General features: G+C 41.0%; 1 protein-coding gene across 2 annotated transcripts in view; it reads right to left on the minus strand.

The window, feature by feature from the left end:
• triob (trio Rho guanine nucleotide exchange factor b) overlaps positions 1 to 24,488 on the minus strand; it is a 110,906-nt gene that overhangs the window by 49,841 nt on the left and 36,577 nt on the right. For both annotated transcript variants that reach the window (XM_080039272.1, XM_080039273.1), the window contains 12 exons: positions 20,006 to 20,080; positions 17,708 to 17,822; positions 15,456 to 15,648; positions 14,200 to 14,304; positions 13,542 to 14,012; positions 12,436 to 12,558; positions 6,128 to 6,319; positions 4,964 to 5,095; positions 4,122 to 4,352; positions 2,564 to 2,686; positions 2,047 to 2,238; positions 561 to 730 (listed from right to left, as the gene is read on the minus strand). In XM_080039272.1, the coding sequence (XP_079895398.1) occupies positions 561 to 730; positions 2,047 to 2,238; positions 2,564 to 2,686; positions 4,122 to 4,352; positions 4,964 to 5,095; positions 6,128 to 6,319; positions 12,436 to 12,558; positions 13,542 to 14,012; positions 14,200 to 14,304; positions 15,456 to 15,648; positions 17,708 to 17,822; positions 20,006 to 20,080 (2,122 nt within the window). The remainder of the gene's footprint in view (positions 1 to 560; positions 731 to 2,046; positions 2,239 to 2,563; positions 2,687 to 4,121; positions 4,353 to 4,963; positions 5,096 to 6,127; positions 6,320 to 12,435; positions 12,559 to 13,541; positions 14,013 to 14,199; positions 14,305 to 15,455; positions 15,649 to 17,707; positions 17,823 to 20,005; positions 20,081 to 24,488) is intronic.

Genomic DNA, 24,488 nt, shown 5'->3' on the forward strand with positions numbered 1-24,488 from the left:
TTAATGCTTCGTTAGCGTCAAAAAAAAGAAATATCAAGAAAAACTAAATAAAACCAGGAAACAAGCAGGACCGAAAGGGTGTAGCCTGAAGCCTTAGCTTGTTACACCTACCCTTTTAACATTCATTATTTAGTTTATTTACGGATCAATGAAAGAAGGTAACAGAAACTAAGTATATACATTACATTACATTACATTACATTACATTACATTATTATGACTTCAAGTCAAAGAATATTTCTGAAACCGTCTCATTGTTACCTTTGATGATCATAAATGACTTGTTACAACAAATGAGACCATCAGTGCAAAAATGCTATTCTTTTATCATTTTTCTTAATGCTTTTGTCCGGCTACGCTCACCTTGTAAAAAAACACTACCGCTTTTGTCCAAAGGGGCCGCTAGAATTAACACAAACTGAAAGTTCCACGTTACCATTTTAAATTAAGAGTTTGTATGTTGTTATGTATACTGCATTAGTGTGTCTTGTCCTTGCACATACAGTATTATACATAACGATATGCAGATATTGGTGGAGCATGTATTATTGAATTATCACCTGAGCTGTTGTATGAGGTCCTCTCCCTCCTTGATGACATTGACAGTGGCCTGCAGCGTGGTTTGTTGCTGCTGTCCAAAACGCTTGATCAAGTCCTGCACTGCTTCCACTGACTCTGCATACACATCATCCAGCAGTTCCTTCTGAAGCTCCTCCAACCACGTCCATAGCTAGCAGGGATTGACAGGGAAGGCAAGCCAATTAGAATGTGGAATCATGTAAAGTGCAAGAGCAGAACAAATAAACGAGAAGCAACTAAACAGCCCTGTTGTGAAGTGACTACACATGCTGAGGGAGGCGGGGCAGAAGAGCTGTGAGTTAAACACAGACGTAAGGATCGATGGACAAGCTGTCAAATGGACAGACAGACAGAGATCAAATCCAACCGGTTCTTGCTCAAAGCTGGTGTTTTGTGAATGGTCATCTTCGTAACAGATTAGCCATCTGGGTGACTTGGCTCAGCGTAATAAAGCCCTGGCACACCATCCAGGCTGCAGGAGAGAGACCCTGGCACCCACGGTTTGTCTAACACCCACACTGCCTACTCAAAAACACCTCCACTATTGGTAATGTTACCGTTATCCACATAGTAACATATAATGTGTCACATTATACCTGGCATCTACACAGATGTTCGGCTAGCACAAATCCAAATGCCTGAGTGGTGGTAGTTTATTTCAAATTAGGCTAGCCTGAGGGACAGCTCTTTTGCAGACTAGACACTCAGTAGGTTGCCCTTTGTTTTTTTTGTCACCGATGTATATGTATTTATAATATTAGAGATGACTTCAACTTAATGCTTTTTATTTTAGAGTAAGTTCATGTATTAATATCAGTCCAGATGAATCCCCTATGTTCTAATGTAGTTCCTGCTCCACAGTAAACAGTTTTGTTTCCTTTCAAGATGCTGGACTGCACCCAAAGGCTTCCCAGAAAGACTTGATTGGCAGGAGCATACGCACATAGTACACACAGACCTGCACCAGTGTGTGTGCTAACAGATGGGATGGAGGAGATTAGTCCATATGGACATTAAAGACAAGCTTCATTAATAATACCATGACTCTGACCGTCTCTATGAGTCTATGATAACAGGGTGTGGTGTTAACACAGTGTTATGTCTGAAGAGGTTAATTTTGACAGTCAAACATGTGTAGTGTATGTCTTTGATATTACCATAACAATGTGAGGGGAATAAAGGGAGTAGTGCAGGGATTAGCACCACATATACACATCACATATTCATGTTCGCTATATAAGTCCTGTCATGTGTAGTTTGTGTTGTTTATTTGTTTTTTAAGGAATTAGGACAATTACCGTATAATGAGGAAAATTAAAGGCATGCTTGTCATTAAGACAGTGACAGGGAAGGCAGATTGAACCAGATTGCATTTAATTTGTGTAAACACAAGAGCTCTAACGAGAGAAGAAAAGGCAAAACAGAGGAGAGGACAGGAAAGGAGAGAAGAGGAAAGGAGATACACACCTCTTTGACATGTGTGTGGAAGGCAACAGACATGTCCAGCAGGACTTTACGCTGCTCCACACGTCGCACAAAGTCCTGGATGCGATCTTCTAGCTGGTGGGCAGCCTGGTAAATTTCCTCTGGGTCGCATTCGCCGGTCTGTGCCAACTGCTCTGCTGCCTCTAGCAACTTGTCAGCATTGGTGTAGGTGTTCTGAAACATTAACATTGAAGTATATTCAACATTACAGTACACTATCTCATACACTTGACTGTCTCTGCTAACTGCTCTTTAGTCCATAGTGACAGTAAAGAAATGTTGTCTGGTATTGGTTTAATGACATTAGAACAATTCCAAGGTAATTACACTTCTCTGCCCTCTGAAATATGACAAAAAAAATGTGTTGTTAAGTTAACACACTGTATTTTGTAAAAAATACACATTGTATACCCAGTCGAAAAGGTTTGTCACAAGATGAAGATTTTGCTTTTACATTTTGAACCTAATTTTTTGCAAATGCACTGCTTTCAAAACTCACCTGTGCAACCTCTTCAAAGTCTTCGTGTCTCTTCTGCAGAGCCCTGGCTCTGTGCAAAGACTTCCCAACACCAGTGTGTTTACTGAGGAAGGCCTCACCATGGTTTTCTATCCAGTCCAGCACCTTAACACACACACACACACACACACACACACACACACACACACACACACACACACACACACACACACACACACACACACACACACACACACACACACACACACACACACACACACACACACACACACACACACACACAGTATTAGCGCAATGTGCAAATCAGCACAACTACACAGGCTAAATTGATAATGCAGTACATCTTTTTGAGCAGTAGGGGGTGCAATTGCCTGAAATGCCTCTATTCAGATAGCATTAGATTTACAGTAGTCTACATATGTCATCTCTCTCTCCCTTGCTCCCCTGTCTTGTTCACTCTCTCACTCAGTTCATCCCCACTTATTTTACTCTTTTTCTCCATCTGCAGTTTGTCGTGTTTAAATTGCACAAGTGTGGACAATTAGGTTTCGCCTAATAGGAAATCCAGAGCAGTGCTTAGTGTCAACATTTCCACTGTGAATGAGATTAGCTATAAATCTTTGCACATAATTACCGTATTATCTATGAAACAGATGGCCACACTTCATCTGTTTCTATGTGGGGTAATGAAAGGGATTGGCATGATGTGTTCAAGGTCTCTGAGAGAGAATATTTTGATGGGACAAAACACATATGAGCACATGCACAAAGCCCTCGACACATTATGTGACAGTAAATTGCATCACCATGGAAACCACTACCAAGAGGAAAGGGTAATTAAAGAGTAGGAAGGGAGGGCAGAGGAGCAGAGAGTGCATGCCCAAAGGGGAGAAAGGCAGAGATGACACTGTCTGTACACCAACTCTCAGTACTTTTGATCTAACAGCTCTGCCATCCACAGAGAGCAAGAGACTCTCCCTCTGGAAACCCAGGAGGAAATGGTACCGGCTTTGAAGAAGCTGTAGATCATTACATTGAGTCTGAATATCACACCCTTTGCTATCCACTATGGAATCCTTCCAGAATATTCCTCTGCAATCCAACAACCATATACATACCGTTTTGTATCATAGGGCAGGTTTTTTTCTTTTGTATTTATTATAGATATTATGGAATTACTATTTAACAGTATATGTGTGTACTTTTGCTAGAAAAAGCAGCAATACCAGCCTTATGCTCAATTACAAGAAAAAGACAAAGGTTATACAGATTCAATAGCGGAGAAAAGACATTTCTTTAAACATGTTTGGAAGGTTAGTTTTGTACATTTGGTAGAGCTTTATATTATCCAATGGACTAGCGATAGGCAGCTTTAATGTGCAGTTACATATGGACAAGATGGGAGAGCACTTCCTTCAGTCTCTCCTGCCTTCTAAAGCTACGTATAGTAAGTGTATGTGTTGAGTGTGCATCTCTGCCCATGTGTGCACACAAGCAAACCTGCTGAAGCCCACACAGCTAGCAGGTCTCACTGTAGCTGAACCTTGCTCTGTGTGTGTTGTGATCAATGTCTCTTTACCTGCTGAACGTCCTGCTGGAAGACACACAGCTGCAGCCGCTGGTGCAGGCGCACCTTGCGATGCTGCCAGATGTTTTCCAGCTGCCTCTGGTGATGCAGCACTTCGTGGATGATGTCCAGGACGTGGTGAACGGCCTTGGAGTAGTTGGCCGATGACATCAGCGAGTCAGCACTCCCAGGGGTCAACGGTCGCTGGAGTTTGTCCAATAGAGACTTCCCATCCTGGCTCACCTGAAAAAAAAGGGGGTGTGTCATTTAACATTTTGCCAAGATCAAGTATTTCACATGGGGAATGAATTAAATGCAGCTCAAGTCCTTATTGAACAGATAACAAGATGGAAGGAGAACACATTGATCATGGTGATTGAAAAAAAAAACAATCTACTGGTATAAGAATTAAAGAAAAAGTATTAATCAGACTCAGTGCGACTCAAAAATACAATAATATATTTTTATCTTCCGTAAAATATCAATAAATTAGGAATATTTTCAATAAGACATGAGATAGATAACATGTTGAAATCTTTTTTCATTTGGTTAAACGTGAAAAATGTCATGTATTTGGTTTTCATGTCATTTGTTTGTGTGGTCGCTTGTGTGAAAAAATGTAACTCAAACACAAATAGATCATGGAGAGAGCTAGTACTGTAGAGCTTGTACTGTGTGGAGGCCTTGTGTGTATATTTTGAGTACCTGATTTGAATAACTGTCTTATTTTTCTCTTCTGTGGTGTTGGCATCAGTATTTGCATATACCTTTGTGTTTTTGCATTCTCACCCATGTGTGCATGCATATAGTATGTCAATACAGTAGAGTATGTGTGTGTGAATGCGTGTACTGACCTCTGAGTATGCAGTGGTGATGTGCTCATATAGGCCCTGGTGGTGGTGGATTGTGTCTTCCAGATCCTGGAGTTCAGAGGGCAGCTCTCCTTCACCACATGCCTTACACCACGGCTCCACTTTACTCATGTACTGGGATTAGAACACACACACACACACACACACACACACACACACACACACACACACACACACACACACACACACACACACACACACACACACACACACACACACACACACACACACACACACACACACACACACACACACACACACACACACACACACACACACACACACACACACACACACACACACACACAATATGAACATCTCATAAAACAGACCTACAGTAAATGCACTTAATACAGTAGGATGTTGATGGCCACTCAAAATCACAGGGTAGTTTAAGCTGTATATCAATTGAGGTCTAAATGTTTGATGTGTCTGTTCTCAAACTGCAGCTGGCTTCTATTGAACAGTTCTTGTACATTTCCAAGCCATGTCATGCATATGTGACTATTCTAACTTTAAAGTTTAGTTGACATTATAAATTTGACACCCTTAATTCAATATCTCCATTTGTAAAACATTTGACATATTACAAGGTTTGTTTTTGTTTTCATTGGCCTATGGTTAGAGTGTCCACTTATATAACATGACAACATACAATGTATTGCGCTCTGTCTACCAATACTGACAACACAATAGCAATAGCTCTAAAGGCCAGTCTAAAGCATTGAAGACTATACAGAAAAGGAGCCACACTCAGCAAACAATTAATGTCTAATGCATTGTTACTGCAACGGTAAGCAAACACTGGAGGTCCGTATTGATCATGTCATTGGTCTTTAAAGTTTAAGGCTAAAGCAACCCCGGCTTGTAAATTGTAGTTGAGTAAAGATATCTTCTTACATATAACTCTCCTTCTTTTTAAATCGAAATGTCTTGTGAAGTGTATCTATCTTTAAGAGCTTACACTACTTTTCAGGAATTTACATTTTGTAATAGAGAGACTATGCTCCAGTCCACCTTATTTACAGAAAATGCACACAGCATGAAGAAAATGCGGATGCACATAGTAAATGGTGCATGATGTTCTGAACTGCACTGGCTTTTTTTTCTGTGTGTGTGTCCATAAGTGTTGTTGTGTGTGTGTACCTGGTCTGCTTTCTGGTGGAAGCTGGCAGACATCTCCAGGAGGGTGCTGCGTTCGTCCAGTGCTGCAGCGAAGGCCTTCCACTCCTGCTCCAGTTGTCCTGAGATCTGCTGGATCTGCTGCGAGGCGTAGTGGCCGGACTCCAAGAGCCGGTTTCCCACTGACATGATCCGATTGATGTTCACGTATACATTCTGTGTTCAAGGAGAGACGGATAAGCAAGACATGTTAAGGACAGGGCCTGCAATCTGCTACAAGTAATGCTTCATTTCTCTATCGGTGTTTGATGTATTGATTTGAAGGTTTATTGACAGTTCATTCGTTTTTTGATCACAGTTTGAAAGATGGACAATTAGACAAACTGATACATTATTTGTGTTAACAAAGTTGTTACAATCAAAGTGCATTGGGTTAAATGTAAAGACAGCTGACCTTTGTACTGTTTATATGTTTGACATTCTGCCTAGGTATATTGACCATTTAAAGTATGAATGTGGATACATTTTTGGTGCCATGACACATTAAGCTTCAACTCCGTCCTTGAACAGCTAACGCGTCTGTATTTCGGCAAAGCAATAAAGGCGCGTTGAAATATAGTAGCCACAATTAGATTAACATAAACTGTGAGTAATGTAAGAAAGATTAAAGGTCGATTCTTGCACCGTGGTCACAACCCTCCCCTTCAGACGCGCGCACAAACACACACACACACACACACACACACACACACACACACACACACACACACACACACACAACCTTGTGGGCATTAAAAAGTAATTCACTTGGGAGGAAAACCTCATGTGAATGATAAAAAGAAGCCCATGTGCCTCTTACTCTTTCAGTCTTTTTTAATATATGCGCTTCAAGCTGTTGTGTGTAGATAGGCATGGATCAGCAAATGCTAATTAACAACTGTGTTAACAGCCTGTTATTATTCTATTCAATTACTGCTTCTGGAGCCTATTATGGCTCTTAGTTTGCTTGTTTCACAACAGGGAGGAAAGATGAACCAAACACCAGCTACCTCCCTTAAAGAGAGGCAGAGACGTGAGTGAGTTTTCATCAAAGTTGAACAAACTTGATTAGTGCTTTTTTTTCAACCTGTTAAGTATTTGCTATGTTTTCAAATTTGATCCTTTAGGTTTTGGAAAAGTTTATGAATGGCTTTGAATGGCTTTACTAGGTGGTGTTTCTGTATGCAAACTGAGCAGAGACATTCCCCACTATCCAATATCCTGGAAAATCTTGACACTGGATAATCTAAAGCACCTGATTAAGACTGATGTTGACTCGGGGATAATAGAGACAATCACTTTGAGGGAGTCCGAATGCTCTTGAACACACCGCAGTAGGTAAATTGTGATACATACAAGAAGAGTAGTGCACAGCAGCACTGCAGTAATCCTATTAGACTTTTTACAAAGACACAGATCAAAAATAACAGGAAAATCTCCAAGCTATATGGATCTTATCATTTCACAGGATACCCTTTAGTTTTTTTTGGAAAAGAAAATATGCAACAAAAAAAAGAGACCTCAAGGAGAGTACACAACCAGTTACGACCAATGAGCCTGAAGGGCTTTAAGACATCTGTAGGACATTATGAATGATATCTAATGACAGAGGCTGGAGAACCATTCAGTCACACTGGGTGGTCTTAAGTCTTAAGAAAAACTGAATGTAAGTCCAACCTAACCTTACCCCAAATGTGCCGTAACAACAACCTAAGAACTAATGCAATGTTGTCTAAGAACTAAACAAAGTAAAGTTTAGGTTTTGAAACTTAAGGCTCATACAATGCTTTGCCAGATCAGCCTACTAACAAGTCACTGTATACAAATATCTTGCATGACGAGGACAGGCCGACCATACAATGTACACCGCAGCTTTGAATAACCTTTCACTTTTAGACTTTGTATCTCACGGATCAATTTCACACCATCTAGTTTTCCGGTGTTAACTGGAACTATTCCTAATCTCTGAAAAACATCTGCTGTACACAAATTCAAGGCAAATTGTTGTCATGCCTTCAGGACTGTTCTAGTGTTTTCATTTTATTTTACTAAACCTGTACTAAAATGATCACCTGTGTAGCTTACATATCCTGAAGTGCGCACAGTTAATATTTTTGTGATCTATTACTATTTGCTACTGAAATGAGTACACTCGGTTCCCCCTCAAGGATCATTGAATATTTATTTTGAAGGCTTTATACATGGCCTAGTAGAGAGAGTGTTATGTTCTGTTAATCCTTACAACAACTTGCCCATTACAAAATAATCAAACTTTATTTTCACCCATCTATTTTTTGTCCCGTGATCCAGTCTTTTCTTAAATTGTAATTCATACATAAATACAGTTATGTAGTTCGTTTAGGTTGGTAAGAGGAGGGTGACTGTCCTGAAACAAATTTAAATTGGTCTCTCATGAAGTCCCTCCCACTAAAAAAAAAGCCCATATAGTCATTATACTGATCTGAAGGTATTCTGTGCATACACAGCACAGTCATACACATCGAGAGACACATTTCAACAATGGAAAAGATTGTAGCAGCAGCATGTGCTGATGAGGAATACATGTCAATGGAGGCTGACCAACTTGATGACGATATTTATGAAAATGGAGATACACCAAATGTTGCTTCAAGAGGAAAGAAAGAAGAAGAGTTGAACAAAACTGCTACTGGGATATCTAACCAAAACCCAAGCTCTCGACCACCACCTCTCCCCAATCCACCTGACAGATACATGACAAGCCCAGCAGTGAATGCAAGAAGAGGACTAGGAATAAAGCAAACACCCCAAATAGGTAAGGTATTCTATCATTCAAATACTATCATTACAGTAGTGGCATACACACAAAGCACTTGCATACCATAATGGTAGGTTACAATTAACATTACATTATCTTCTGATCAGTTTTCAGCATTACCACAGTGGGTCTGATTTTGCTGTGTATTCTGATACTCGGGGGGCTGCTGGGTATGAACTGTGAGTCTCTTTCTATTTTTCATGAAATCACAACCGTCAATCGTATATACAGCAAACATTTTTGCAGGAGAAATATGTGACAAAAAACTAATCTGGAAAAAACTAAAAGTGTTCTGCATAATTTCTACACTGTATTGACATTAATATAACACTGATTTAGGGTTGTATTGTAATGCCTTGTATCGAAGTGAACCCTATTACCCAAACCTTGTCATAGTACTAGCAGTATGTAAAATAGCTTCCTACTTACTAGTGTCCAAAGGGGTGTAACAGTGGGTGATATACAGTTTAAACAATATATGTGCATGTATTAATTGTGTCAGAGACTAAATTCAGAAATGTTTTCATCCATCTCTCTTTTATAACAGACAACAGATTATCTAAGAATCACAGAGAAATCATTGGAAGAGTGAAGGAACTACGTCAGGAAAACAGTTACCTAAAAGACAAACTAGGTGAGCGGTCAACGAACATAAGCAAAGCAAAACGGAATGATAAATGACAAAATGATGTGAGAAAAAAACTGCGAAAAACCTTGATCAAATGTTGCAAAGTCACCATTCCCCATCAAAGTAAAAAAAATAAATAAATAAACGAGAAGTCCAACCAAACTGTTGTGCATCTTGACAGAGAATCTGAGATGCCTCTCTGGATTGACATACCATGTTTCCAGCACAGGCGCCTATGATCGTGTCAACGGAACTGACATGTTCATACTGAATAAAGACGTGCTTGAGGTAAGGGATAGATGAAAAAGAGTTTAACGTTTATTGGCATACTCTTAATAAATGGCTTTATTTGCCTTCACAGACAGTGGGGCATTCATTCTATCTGGGTCCCAAGATATGCATACTTGGAAATTGCAGCATCCCTTTCTACTGGAATTGCACAAGATGAAGGCTGAAATGACCTGGATCTGGAAATGCGTCTTTGGTGTCAAGGAACAACCAATTTTTCAGATCATAAATCCATACTCATGTGATACTTTTGAATTATTGTGATGTGCTAGTTATTTTACAAGTGTAAATTATTATGTTCTATGTCTTATTTACTCCTGCTTTTCAAGAATGTATCTATAAATATATACATATACACACATCCATGTCCAGCTCCATATAGGGCAAGTTATTACTCCACTTGTCAATAGTTATTAATCTCTCTCAAAGTCTGCAAGAAGTTTCCCTGGTTTGGCAAAGCCATCAAAATGTACATCTGAAAATGTATTTCTTTGTTTCTTCTAAAGGCATGTTACACATAATAAACTGACTTAGGGTTTTCTTACTGCACCAGAGCAATTCATTTGGACAGTTCAGCACTTACTGTAACTGGGTGTTGTGATTTTGTGTTGGTAGTATTGCAATTTAATATTTTATGTGAGCGATATTGTGGATTTATAAGTTCAATTATTTACTATATATTCTAATTATAGGTGTGGCATAACATAATGTCACATATTTAATATAATTCACAGAGGTAAGTGACCTTTTCGTATAAATAATAGAAAACTCACAAACTGCATTTGTGAAGCGCCTCCCATAGGGGGCATGCCAGTTACGTTACTGCAACTATTGTCTTTCATTCATGACATGTTATCACTTACATAATAAACAAAGATTCACCGTTAACATTTGGTTAGCAACATTTACTTAGAATTGATTTTGCTCACATGAATTCCATAGCTTTGGTCACTATATTGCAAAAACAATGTCATTGCATCAACACATCTTTGTAAATCAGTGATGCAGATGTTTAGATATCAGAGGGAGCTGGCAAACATGTGTACAGGTAATTGTGTTGATTCAACTTGTTTTTACTCTCTCATAAATCTTCACACAAATTGGAAACACAAACAGAAACAATAGGAAACAGGCTGTATCTCTACATGAATGCACATACACACACACACACACACACACACACACACACACACACACACACACACACACACACACACACACACACACACACACACACACACACACACACACACACACACACACACACACACACACACACACACACACACACACACACACACACACACACACACACACACACACACACACACACACACACACACACACACACACACGCACACGCACCCTGGCACTGTATTTCCATTCCACCATTCAAGCAACAGGAAGGGGAAACGCTGCATCCTGTGGAAGAATGGGTGGAGGGGGCGGTGGTCACTCTGAGTTTACACAACTGTGTGTCGATGTGTATGTGTGTGAGTACAGTATGTTGTGAATATATGTGTGAGTTCATACTGCAGTTCCATCTGTCTTTTTTGACCACTGTTGTCTCAGGGGGTTATTGGTTCATCTCAACCCGCAGTGTTGACACAACTCGCTTTGGGTGGTGGTCACTGAAGCTGCCTCCTTTGGGCCCTCTCATTCCACAAGCTTCCCAACACCAGTGATTTGTGACAGACTGAGGGGGAGGATTTCGGTTAACGTTTTCCCTTTACGTTTTAAAAAAATCTCCACGTTTAGATGATAATAAACGCTGTAGTATGTAATGCCAGGCTAGATGGCGGAAATATTTCACTCCGGAACCCCCGTTTCAAAAGTTTTAATTTTCAGTCCCCCAAAACGCTGTAGTCATGTTAACAAATGGCAGAAACATGTAAATACTTGTATGTATTATGCTGAATACGTTGCTGTGTAAACGGCCGCTTAGTGAGCTAGACCACTAGGGGTTAAAGGAACTAGCAGGGCAGAACACTGTAGGCTACGTCTGCAGAGTCGATACAGTATAATGCCCAGAGCTACACTTATTAGTCAGCAGCAGAGGTAAGGTAAGGTAAGGGGGGGGGGGTTGTGGAGCAGAGCAGCAGAGGGCAGCACACTGCTTTGGGAGGGGGCAGCGAGGCAATACGGGTCAATTATGGGAACCACACTGTGACAAGACATGGCAGAGGGGACAGAGTTGAGGCAGAGTGGGAAACTGCTGAATAATATGAGAGAGAGAGAAAGAGAAAGAGAAAGAGAGAGAGAGGGGGTGGCCAGTACAGACAATATCAATCTATAGCCAGTCACAGCCCAAGGGACAGGATAGGTTTGGACAAAGGCTGTGATAAACAAGAGGTGCATGTTTGTGTGTGTGAGGTGGTTGTACAGGGGTGGTGGGAGGAGGCCTTAGCTTGTTACTGTGAATGACAGTAATGCTGATAGTTTGTGACTGCATCCCCTGTGTGTGTGTGTGTGTGTGTGTGTGTGTGTGTGTGTGTGTGTGTGTGTGTGTGTGTGTGTGTGTTTTTGTGCATGTGTGTGTGTGTGTGTGCACGCCGGAGACAAAGACAGACAAGGTCTTACCATGCAGTTCATAGCAAAGTGGTTATGCTGGGTCTGCAGCTCCACAGCATGCTGGTGGTTCGCTCCAATCTCTGTGTAGCTGGTGAGAAACAGCCCCTTGTTGTGCATGATCCAGTCGAACATCTACATGCAGAGGGGGAGGAGGAGAAAATGCCATAAGTTTTTACAGAATGCACCACAAATGAAAAGGGGTCTTTCCATTTTGTGTTTACTCACAGTGACAGCTGTGAAAATAAAAAGAGGGCCCGTTGTTTGAACATTTGTAATTTACCGAAACCATTCATTACTCATCACCACAATGACTTCTAGAGTCAAGTTGTCTTTAAGCTCCTCTGTAATAAGCACAAACAGGCCTTCTGTGTGTGTGTGTGTGTGTGCGTATTGTCTACGGCACTTTTCCTTTAATTATTTATTGATTTATGTGGCAGTTCTTTCTATGATCCTCTCTTTACATGTTTGGTGTATGGAAAACGTGTTTTTACTTAAAGCCCTGACACCTAGCAGGACCCTGAATTTGTATAGTCCAAAAAGCCACATTTTCCCAACACATCCACAACAAATTTAAAGGTGCACCATGTAACTTTGGGTGTGTCGGAAAAGTGAACAATTTCTAATGTATATTCTCATAACTGAATAAAACCTTGGAACACTGTTTGGAGTTAGAAAACTACTTGAAAAGTTACTTCTTCATTCATGTTGTTTACAGCAGCAGGGCCCACAGTTTTGTTTGCAAACATTTTCCAGTCTGATGCGTTTGGTTCTAGATGCCTGAATAGTTTTTTTTACCACTACATACACAAACAGCTCTCTAATCTGGCCTACATGAGGATGAAAGTTGATCCGAGGACTTAAATGTCTGGATTAATGTAATGTTTCCAGATTCCCGGCTAAGACTGGCATGCATGCATGCTCAAGCATCAGATTAGCTTCTGCGGCCTGAAATATTTGCATGCATCAAGAAGTAAATTGCACATGGATACATATTAACATAGAAACACAAAGGGGCGGGAATATGAGGAGGCAGTATGGAAACAATTAAGCCTATCGTCTACATGGATTCAATCATCATGTTAAAAGCTTGAAATATAATACGATAGCACTCTGACCTTCTCCGCATCCTGTTCGAACAGACGCAGCTGGAAACACTGGTCCAGCTTCAGCTTCCTCATGTGCCACAGCTGCTGCAGATTTTGGCGAGTCCCGTGCAGCTTGTCCAGCAATCCCGTCACTTTGGCGACCAGGTTGTGTGCGTCGGCGTGCGTATGAAACCCGTAATGATGGTCGTTGGAATCTCCGCTAGCTCCACCGGTGCGGTTCCCATACCCGGCTTCACTGCTACTCCCCCCTCCTGCAGTATGTGCCTGTAGCCTCTGCAGCAGCCTCCGTCCCTGCACATCCAGCTCCTCCACCGATGCCTTGGTGGCCCTCTTCTTAAGCACTGCATGTTCCTCCATGAGCCTCCGAGAACCCTCCAGGTCCCGGGGGAGATCGCGCTGGGACAAGGTGTCCTGGAGCTCCTCCAGGCGCGCCAGGGCCCGCGCTGCATCACTGGCAAAGGTCTCAAAAGAAAGCCGCACCTGCAAATAAAGTTAAAACGTGACTCGCATTTTTACAAAGTTATCCAATTCATTGAATTAGTATCTGTAAAATAGACTTGCTGTTACATTCTTCTTGAAAAGAGCAGAGTTGTTTACAGGATTTATTAAACACAGTCTAAAGTTTAATAAATAAATAAATAAATCCCAAAATAGAAATGATCCAAACCTCAATCCAGTCATCATGGTTGTACTCTAAGCTGCCCTCAAAGTCAGCTGTGAGCTGGGATGGGTCCACAATCTTGGATAAACCCTCTAAGGAGACCATCACCGTCTGTTGTATATGGGACAAATGAAGTCAGAAGTGATAATAAAGAAACCGAAGAGGTGAAAGACTGGTGAATGCAAGCAGAGAAAACAAGTGGAAACGGTATGTAAAGTATAGGAAGGAAGGAGACAGACCACCACAATCGTATCATGGTCATCATCATCTCCATTTACCAAATGTATAAAGGTTAACCAGTCAAAATATTTCCAGCTGTTAAACCTAGATTATAAAAGGAATTTGCAGAGTCTGTGGATCCACAAGTCCACTGTTTAGTTAGGTGGGGTGACAAAAAAAAAACAAAAAAAAACATTCCAGACATTTTAAGCAGCATTCATGTTTTCATTAATAAAATGATAATACATGAAAATAAACACCTGGGAAGTAAAAACAATAACTGCACAGGTTGACTAGAGCAATGGGAAAACACTGCAAAATAAAGAGTCAGATTCAGGGCTGGGGTCCACCTTCTTTTGTTACCTTCCTAAACTGCAAGCAAGATAATACACTTTCCCAGGAGTAGTTGTAGAAAGTGAGAAAACGTTATAAAAACGTAATGCACTGCCGGATTATGAGAAGCAGTCATCAAAACTCAACAGTACTTGATGATGAAGGGGAGAACAAACATTGAGCCCTTCCCCCATCTACAACTTTGCAGCCGGAGGGTCAAAGCAGTGAGCTCCTGTCTATCATGTTTTCCAACTAACAAACAGCACATGCATTGAAAAAAAACTTAAAAAGAAACTAGTGACTTGTTGAAACCAAACTCCCTACTGTTGGAATAAAATGCTTCGCCATGTCCTATATACCCTGTTTCCATAGTAACTGGGTCAGGACTAAATATACCAGCACCACATACCCACACGGGACAGAACAGTGCCGCTGTCACAGAGCAGCAGTCCAATTAGAGCGGATAAATTCAGACTGATGGCTGTGTTAAACTAACAAGAACTCTAATAGCGTACAACAACATTGTTTATCTTGAATACATTCATGTAATCAGCATAACCAATATATTAAATCTCTTGTAGAAAACAATAAAACAAGCATTGACCTGTACAATCGAGAGAGTACAGTTAGTATAACACTAATGGTGCATGTAACATCCACAACAACAAAAACAAAGTTGGTAAAGAATGCACTGCAAGAGTGTCACCCACCTCAAATTCAAACTTGGAGCTGCCAAAGTTGGTCCTTTGCTTCTGCCAGAAGTTGTCCGGCTTGATGATGAGGGCGACGTGGATACAAGAAGGGAAAGACTCCTGCAGGATTTTCAGCAGAGGCTTGATGCTGTCCCACTTCGAACCACGCATGTCCACAATGACTGTGAAGCCATGTCTGGCCACCTCCTCGCTGCACAAAGCATGAATAAACAGGTTGCTTGTTACAATGATGGGGGAAACAATAACATATGGGGAGATATACTACTTTTAAATGATTGTATAATGTTGACGTGAAACCATTAGAGCAGCTGCAGGGGAGAGAATGAACACGTGACAACAAAAGGGGGAAAAAATCAATCAGATGTGATTGATTTGAGCCTGAACAAAACTGAATGTCCCAAGAGAAACAATGTCAAACCATTGAGTCACATTATTATCATCCCTGTCCATGTAACAGTAATAGAGACACTATGGAGCCAGAAAAAAAAATATCATTGCACATTTTCTTCAGGGATCTGTTGTAACAGCATAGAAGGCAAACAGATCCCAAGTAAAACAATCCCATGCAAATCTCCGGAGCATCTGGGCAGGGGGGAAAAAAATTGTTAAAACATTCAAGCGTTGAAATTTCCACTGCTGCTTACCGGGCGTCCTGCTGCTGTAGAAGTCCATAAAAGGTTGTTTCTCAGTGTTAAAGGCTCTAATCTGAATGTGCCTAGCTAGGAGACAGAAACAGACGCAGGCCCCTACCGCTCTAACTCACTCTGACCTCACTCTCTGAAAACACATCGGCAGCCAAATGGCTAGAGAAAAACAGAGTGTACCGGAGGGAAGGAGAGAGAGAGAGAGAGAGAGAGAGAGAGAGAGAGAGGGGGGGCATACGTAACAGAGGCAGAAGAAATATTTAGACAAGAGAAAGACACATCAAACTGAGGAGAAGGAGCTGGCCTTCAGGGTTGGTGACACTTTGTTTCTTCTTAACCTCACACTGGACTGCTGGCCACCTCTGAAAGATACTTTGTTTTCAAAATGTTCTTAAAGAGTTGAGCCTTTGGAGATCTGGAGGTCCCAAATCCAAATGTAACCAGTATGTCCTCATTCACTGCAACCTACTTATCTTTTACTGTTGACTGCTACACCACACAATGTGTTCAGAGAAAAGCACTAACAATAGATTTATGAATATGCTTTTAATACATTCTATGAGTATTGAACATAGGAAGCAAAGGCATTTGACAAACAATGTGAAAAGACGCTGTCCAAGGGGCCATTATCTGAATAAATATGTACATTACACAAAATATTGACTGCTCCTGACTTGAATATAGGCAAATGTTGCGTTTAAAAAAAAAATTGTCTCAGACATCCCGCAATGCCCTGAGGGAGCCCTGAAGAAACCTGGACCCAATTTTTGTCTGATCTGGATCACCTCCCCTCTGTGGAACAAATCTCCAAAACTCTTCTGTCAAAAAGACTTAAAGCACAGAGACACTAGACCTGCAAAGCACTACAAAGCGCGGCACGGCGGAGATCAGAGGCGACAGAACAGAGAAGGGGCAAGCTTCCCTCCAAGCTAATCACATCTGACTCCAAACAGAGCAGCCCAGAGCTAGGTGTTAAACGTGAAGGAAAGGTGCTTGTAGAATTGAACATCAGCCTGCACAAAAACTACCGAGCGAGAATGCCTACTCTAGTCCATACGATAACATGGCAGAAAAACGGAAGGAAAAGCCGATCACCTTTAAAGACTGTAAGAGAAAAAAGAAGTAGCAATCTACCATGACACTGTGTTTAATAAGAACTGACCCACTCCTACTAGACATTATCAACAGCAGACTGAGAGGGGGCAGAGTTACCAAACAGGGATCACCGACATAAAAGAAAAGGGGCTTTTTTAGAGAGAGTTTGGAGGAAATGAGAGAGGGGAAGAGAGGAAGGGGGGGTTGAATCTTCACAGAGAATCCAAAATCAAACCATCCCAGCTCTGTGTAGCCGCAGGTTATGCTTTAGCCTTTTTAAATCCAAGCAAGGTGGGAAAGTGATGAGATGTGTGTGAGTGTGACTGCCTAAGAGGCCAATAAGAGTCTGTTTCAAATTAACCCCGGGATCAAGAATGGAGTCCATACGGAAGTTCATGTATCAGAGTGTGTGTGTGTGTGTGTGTGTGTGTGTGTGTGTGTGTGTGTGTGTGTTCACAGTTTGAACAAGTTTCCATTGAAACCCTTTGAATGTGTGTCTGTAAGAACTACCTGGGAATAGTAGCTAGGTAGGCTATGAGCCTGCGCAGGTCTTCTGGTCGTATCCTGTCATGGTTGCTCCGTGCTGGAAAGGTGAGAACAGGACCTCCCCGTCTGTCTTTGCCACCTTTGGGTAGAAGTCAGAAGACAAAGAAAAGTCATTAAATACTAGAGGTGGGCATAGATTAATTTTTTTAATCTAGATTAATCTAGATTAATTTTGGAATTAATCTAGATTAAAATGGCTCATTTGAATTCATTCATAATATGTGTGTGCTCCTAAATAATGACTCAAAGTAAGTCTTTGAGAACGTGTTTCTCAAGCCAGGTGGCGCATCAGACCAGGGGCTCATCTCCTGTTTCCAACATGCATCACAAACTGCTTGAGGAAGCTGTTCTACTATGATAATTGGTGATGAAAATAAATAATGTTCAACAAGATGTTACTTAGTAACGCGTTACCGGCATCGGACCTCTTTTTTCAGTAAGTAATCTAACGCGTTACTATCTCCAAACCAGTAATCAGATTAAAGTTACTCATCAAAGTCACTGTGCGTTACTTTTTCTGTAATTTTCCTTAGTGAAACATTTTACATAACTGCACAAATGACTGCGATTGCGATTTTATGTAAATAAATGTGCACGCATGTGTCTCTAAACGCTCCAACTGCTCCAACCGCTCCTCTCGTCTTTTTGGTAGCGCCCCTCGTCTCTGTCATGCAGCGTGTGTGTGTGCGCCTGTGTCTGTGTCTGTGTGTGTGTGCAGCAGCATTACGGCCGAACTGTGGCGCAAAACAAAGTTTCCCCCCCGATGAAATATAGCGTCTGCTATGGGGATATTTAGGATTCGGGTACGGTGACGTTGACGTTGAAGAGATAGAAGTGTTTAAAACTTGGAAACTTATAGTCACGTGGCGACCGGTGGCCACACACACCCACCCTGCGTTCCAATACCCGATTGTGTCGTGGGCAAGTGATGGAGAGAGAGAGCGGCGGGTGTGTGAGAGAATAAAGGCTCCTCAAGTGTCAACAACGGCCCCCGGCTATTATTATCTCCCCTGAGCCGAACAGGAGGTGGAATAAGAGATTAACGGCGATATTTTTTTTTATCGCCGATAAGAGTCTTGCGTTAATGCAGCACGTTAACGCCGATAACGGCCCACCACTATTAAATACCCATTACCTCCCATGTAGATAATGCTCATGCTCCATTGTAGCTAAGCTAACTAAACAGATTGGAATTTTAAAAGACAGTTATTTTACCTAAAACCCCTTAACTTGATGCCAATCAGTTCTTACTTACAGAATGCTAACCTAAAAGTAGTAAAGTACATGCAGTAGGTCTCTCAGATGACAGCAGTGCATTTATATGAACAGTGTGAATATTTCCAAAGTTGTGCATGACACTACTGAGTCAATCGGAGGGGTCAGGGCCCAAATTATTCTCACAATGACAAGACTATTAAACGCCTTTCAATCAGGCTTCAGTAAAAAAAAAAAGGAAAAAAAAGATCAGCAAAAACACCCTCTCCAGCTCACTTACAATTATGGTAATGGATTTGCAGTTAATACTAATGAGGTGAAGGGCAGTTCAGCAACGTGACGAGACAAACAAAGTTAAGAGAAATGAGTGAGTGCAATTAAATAGACTAACAAGGAGAAACCATGTAAAGAAGAGCATGCATTTTCAACATATTGATGCCCATGCCCATGCTGCAATGTTGTGACATTTAAGGGAAAGACAGTGTGTTCCCATTCCAAATGTACTTCAGGTTCCAGAGTTGCAAAGTATTGTTACTGTGTTGATTATGCGAATACCATGATCAGGACAATGCTGAAGTCATAGTGCTGATTCTAGGAGGCAGGCTACTTAAATGAACAACTAAAGATGTAATGAAAGGGTGTAACAAAAAGGTGTCTGCACTTAATTGAGAATATTGTACCACCTCTCCCATGTGTCTTGTTGTTTTGCATCAGCAGCAATACAGACATATTGGAATACAATAACTCCTTTGAAATGAGTAAACTGGAAAGAGTTTGAAAGCTTTTCTAAGAAATAGGCTTTATATCAGCAATATATTATTCAAGAAATCCAAGAAATTCTCCCAATTGTTCTTAATAAACACCTCTGAAATAAATGTCTGCAATTGGAACACGGGACATTTTATTCTCAAAGCTGTCACGTTTCCCCACGACACAATCCAACATAGCATGAACTATGAAACGTACAGCTGTGGTTTGGACAGCACATAGTATATTGTCCATATCAGATAATATTAATGATATGTACTGTAACTGTATACATCTGACCTGAGAGAAAGGCGACCTTCTCCTTGAGGATGGGAAGCACATCGATGGCCTTCATATCCTCATTGCGATGAAACCCTGAAACACAGAGGAAAACATAGAGGTAAGGAAATGCAGGAGGCTCCCCAAAAAAATCCTTAAAAAGAAAAAGAAAAATGCTGAAAACATCCAGTTGATCAGCAGAGAGGAGACATAAACACCTGTATCTCAATCTTTGTTTTTTTAATTGTCACACCAGTGTGGCCAGCAGCATGGGATACATTTAGTATGCGCTGAATTGGTCGGTGTTTGCCAATAATGCTTCAAGTTAAACTGACCCTGCAGACTGACAGTTTTTATCCAGGTGACCTCAATCAAGCCTGTGAAAAATATCACTGTTTAGAGCCAAGTGAGGAGAAACAACTCAAAACAAGGCAATGCATTTTCTATGACAGGCTGAGCAAGAGGCAACATTTTTATACAATAAGCATTCTGATAAACGATCTATAACTGAAAGCCATAATCCCACAATTCATTAAAATATATATATATATAGCAGACATTATATTAGCAGCAGATTTGAACACTGAATATATGAATGCATGCGAGTGAGGAGGTGAAGTAGGGGGGGAGGGTGCAGATGCAGTTAGCTGGTGATGTCATCAGATATCCCTTATTCTAGTTGTGAGTCATTTCTCTCACATTGACTGACACACACACACACACACACACACTGAATAAAAAGGAACACTTAAATAAATTCTACCATATCGTATATCACTGATACTAACTGAGCCTGAACAGATTTAAGGCTTGAAGCCACACTTAAAATACATCTGCTGATTGGTTGCACAGAATAGTATAACATAACTGGCAGTTTAAAAGCTCATATGCTGCATTGACTGTTTTCTTTACCTGGAGTCACTCTGTACACTATTGTAAATCAGTTAGTCAACTCAGTTAGTTTGAATAAAATCTTAGGCAAACTTGGTCTGTGGCCTTTACAAAGCAGAGATGTATGCTGAGCAGACAAAAAAAAACGATTGAATTTCACTTGGACTATAATACATCACAGTTCTGCCTCACAGAACACAAGTATGTGTGTATGAATGCCCTAAAATAAAACTCAAGTCATACTTCTGAATTCATTTTAAACTACAGTAAAGCCATATTCCCAAACTGGAGATTTCTTAAATATGAAAAAATATATATTTGAATTAATTTGATACAAGCGGGAATGGAAATAGTTTTCAACGTGAGTATAATTAAACCTATGACCGATACTTCTGCAATGCAATGAGCTACAACTTGATATAAAAAGGAACACACGAGTGTGACAGAATGTGAAGTAAAGAGACAGGACATGGTACATAGCTCAAAATGGATGGATAGACCGATAAAAAGATAAATGGATAAAAGGCAGACTGACAAAGAGACAAAGTGGTATGAAATGACAGGAACAGAGAAGCACAGTTGGATAATGATTCAAGCATGACAGTCGAAAAGAGAGGAATATGGAGACGGACAAAACCGCAGTGTACAGCGAGACACGTAATAATGCAGACAGAGGAGACGGCAGAAAGAGACAGCTAAATAACTCCTACAGGCTTTAATGTCTCTTGTGATATCGATTTCATTCACGGTCAGAGGGAGTTAGGAGCAGTAGCCAGGCCTGGGTGACAGCACATCAGCTCACCGTGGGAAGTGGCCGGACTGGACACTACCTGACTCACGACCAGCCAAGACGACTTAGGTAGCAATAATGGTTTAGGCTGGCGAGATAGAAAGAGAGAGGCAATATAGCTGCTTGAGTCCTCCGAATCCAGACTCATAGTTTTTATGATTTCCCTCTGTTGCTGACTGATTTTATACAACCTAGTAGTGCACCTGTTTCTTATCTATCACGTCTATGTGTCTCGCACACACACACAGAACATGGTTTGAAGACTGAGTCCGACAATAATTGGAAAGGTGTTGAAAACAAAGACGTTTATTCTGTGTGTTCCAAACAGTGATTCGGTGTGTGTGTGTGTGTGTGTGTGTGTGTGCTTCCTGTGAAGTGTGCCCAGACACATTCCTCACTGTGGTGGTGTAGAATGCTGGCACACAACCAACACTGACCTCTGTACACTAGAAGCCCTGCACAAACTGAGTTAGTCACCTTTTTCAATACCACAATAAACCAAATATGTCATAAAGCTGGATATACATGCTCTTTGGGTTTATGTGGAATGTGGCTGTACTAAGCTGGAAACACATGGGCCTGATATACATGTTGTAACATCTTAATGTTGCAGCTGCTGGCTTTTGTAGACCGGGTTGGAACATTTCACTTAAAATTTTGATCATGAAAAATGGAGAGGAGCAAAATATAAACAGCTGCTAATAGTAAGTTGCTCCCACTCTGCATGACGGCCCCTTACTTGTGTGATATCAGAAGAGTTAAATAGGCACAATGCCCCAAGCACACATACTGTACAGCCTTTCCTAATTTTTGTCATGTTCTTATTCAGCAATAACCCCTACAAAATCCCACATGTATTATGTATTACCATACACACTGTGATTCATGAAATCCCATCATCGCCTCTCGCTACACACACACACACACACACACACACACACACACACACACACACACACACACACACCAGAACACGTGACAATCTCCTCCCTTGCACACAACCCCTCATTTACAAGTCTGCCGAGCATGAAATAAAGCTTTTCAATCACAGACTGCTTGTTCATAACACACTCGCAATGAGAGCAATCCATTTTGCTGGCAGCCTGCACTCAGTGTCCTGTAAAATCAGACAAAATGCATAGGGTGTCCATCCAATAATTAAGGTTTTTACTGTGGGCTTTTTCTGTTGTAAATTTGTCTTTTTTCACATCTAGAAATTCTAAGCATTACAAAGAAGTGGAAAGGTCCTTTGTTAAATGCTTACGCTGTGACACGTCACTCCTTGCATATCTCCGCAGTACAGAAGGTGCAAGGCGATGAATGTGAGATGAGGAGCTCAACTGCACACATGACAGGTAGTGGATCATTTGGAAACAAGCAATGAAGGAGTCTGACACACACACACACACACACACACACACACACACACACACACACACACACACACACACACACACACACACACACACACACACACACACACACACACACACACACACACACACACACACACACACACACACACACACACACACACACACACACACACACACACACACACACACACACACACACTCACACACACACACACACACACAGGCTTTCTATCTCTCTGCAGATCTAATAATGGACAATAAAGGTGTGTCATGTGAAATATTTTGTGGTTGAATCGACTTGACAATAATGCATGATATACAATATACGCTATTGATTGTCAGCAATGCACCTTTACTATTAGTCATGTTGGTAAATTGCATTGCCACTACATATTGTTGATGTTGGTGATGTTCATATATTTCCTCTTTTCTTGCTAACGGAAACAAAAAACAAAGCAAAACAAATAAATAAGTTGGAGTTTTTTTTGCACAAAACTGCCACTATCGTTTACCATTGTTTTGCCCAATCACATGCTTGCGTTTGCTCAATTTAGTATTAATGCAACCTTTGTCTGCTCAAACAACCGAATACAGCGGTGAACACACTCAATTGTATCCAACATTTACCTTGTAGACATATTACGACTGACCCTTTGTATGGAATTGAACAGTTTCATGCTTGGTTTAAAAAATAAAAATAAAAAAAGAGCAATGAGTAGCCTACACTGCATTCCACTCCTGTTGATATGCATTCATTTATAAAGCAAACAGACAGAGAGCAAGAGGCAGCGGCACAGATTCCCTCCACAAGGATTGTGCCCTAAATCCTTAAATTCACATTGCTGACAGAACAGATTGTATTTGTGCTTTGTACCACGTTTCTAACACCACGGATTGAAAATATCCTCCATCCTTAAGGATCTAAACTGGGTTAGAGAGGTGTTTCCAGAGAGCTTTTAAGAGAATGAGTGCACTACCATTAGATAAGAATAGAAGCCAGTATATAAACCCCTGACCAAAATTGTAACACATTGAGGGTTAAAAACACAACCAATTTCTTTACCAACAAGCATCATGACCCCAACTCATAACCCCAAAATGAACACCACTGCATATTCGTGCAGTCTTTCCACAGCATGTCCAGACGGCCTCAGTAAACTGTGCCAATGCCCGCGCGCTTCTAATCCTTTAGACCACAGGCTAGACTGTCTACATGTTTCATCTGCACAGGCTGGCACGTCACATGATGCCGATCCTTTTGCTCATATAACTTCATAACCTCAAACACGGAGCAATAACAAGCCAGGCTGTATGTGTAGTACAGCAGAACAGACCAGACTTGCTACTTAATACTGCAGGAATACTATAGTACAACTCCCCTGGCTGACCGCCGCAGCAACAACAACCTGATAACGCACACTACTGCTGCCAGGGAGCATAACTGCGA

This window comes from Ammodytes marinus (assembly GCF_949987685.1).
Source record: "Ammodytes marinus genome assembly, chromosome: 13".
NCBI classification, from domain to species: Eukaryota; Metazoa; Chordata; class Actinopteri; order Uranoscopiformes; family Ammodytidae; genus Ammodytes; species Ammodytes marinus.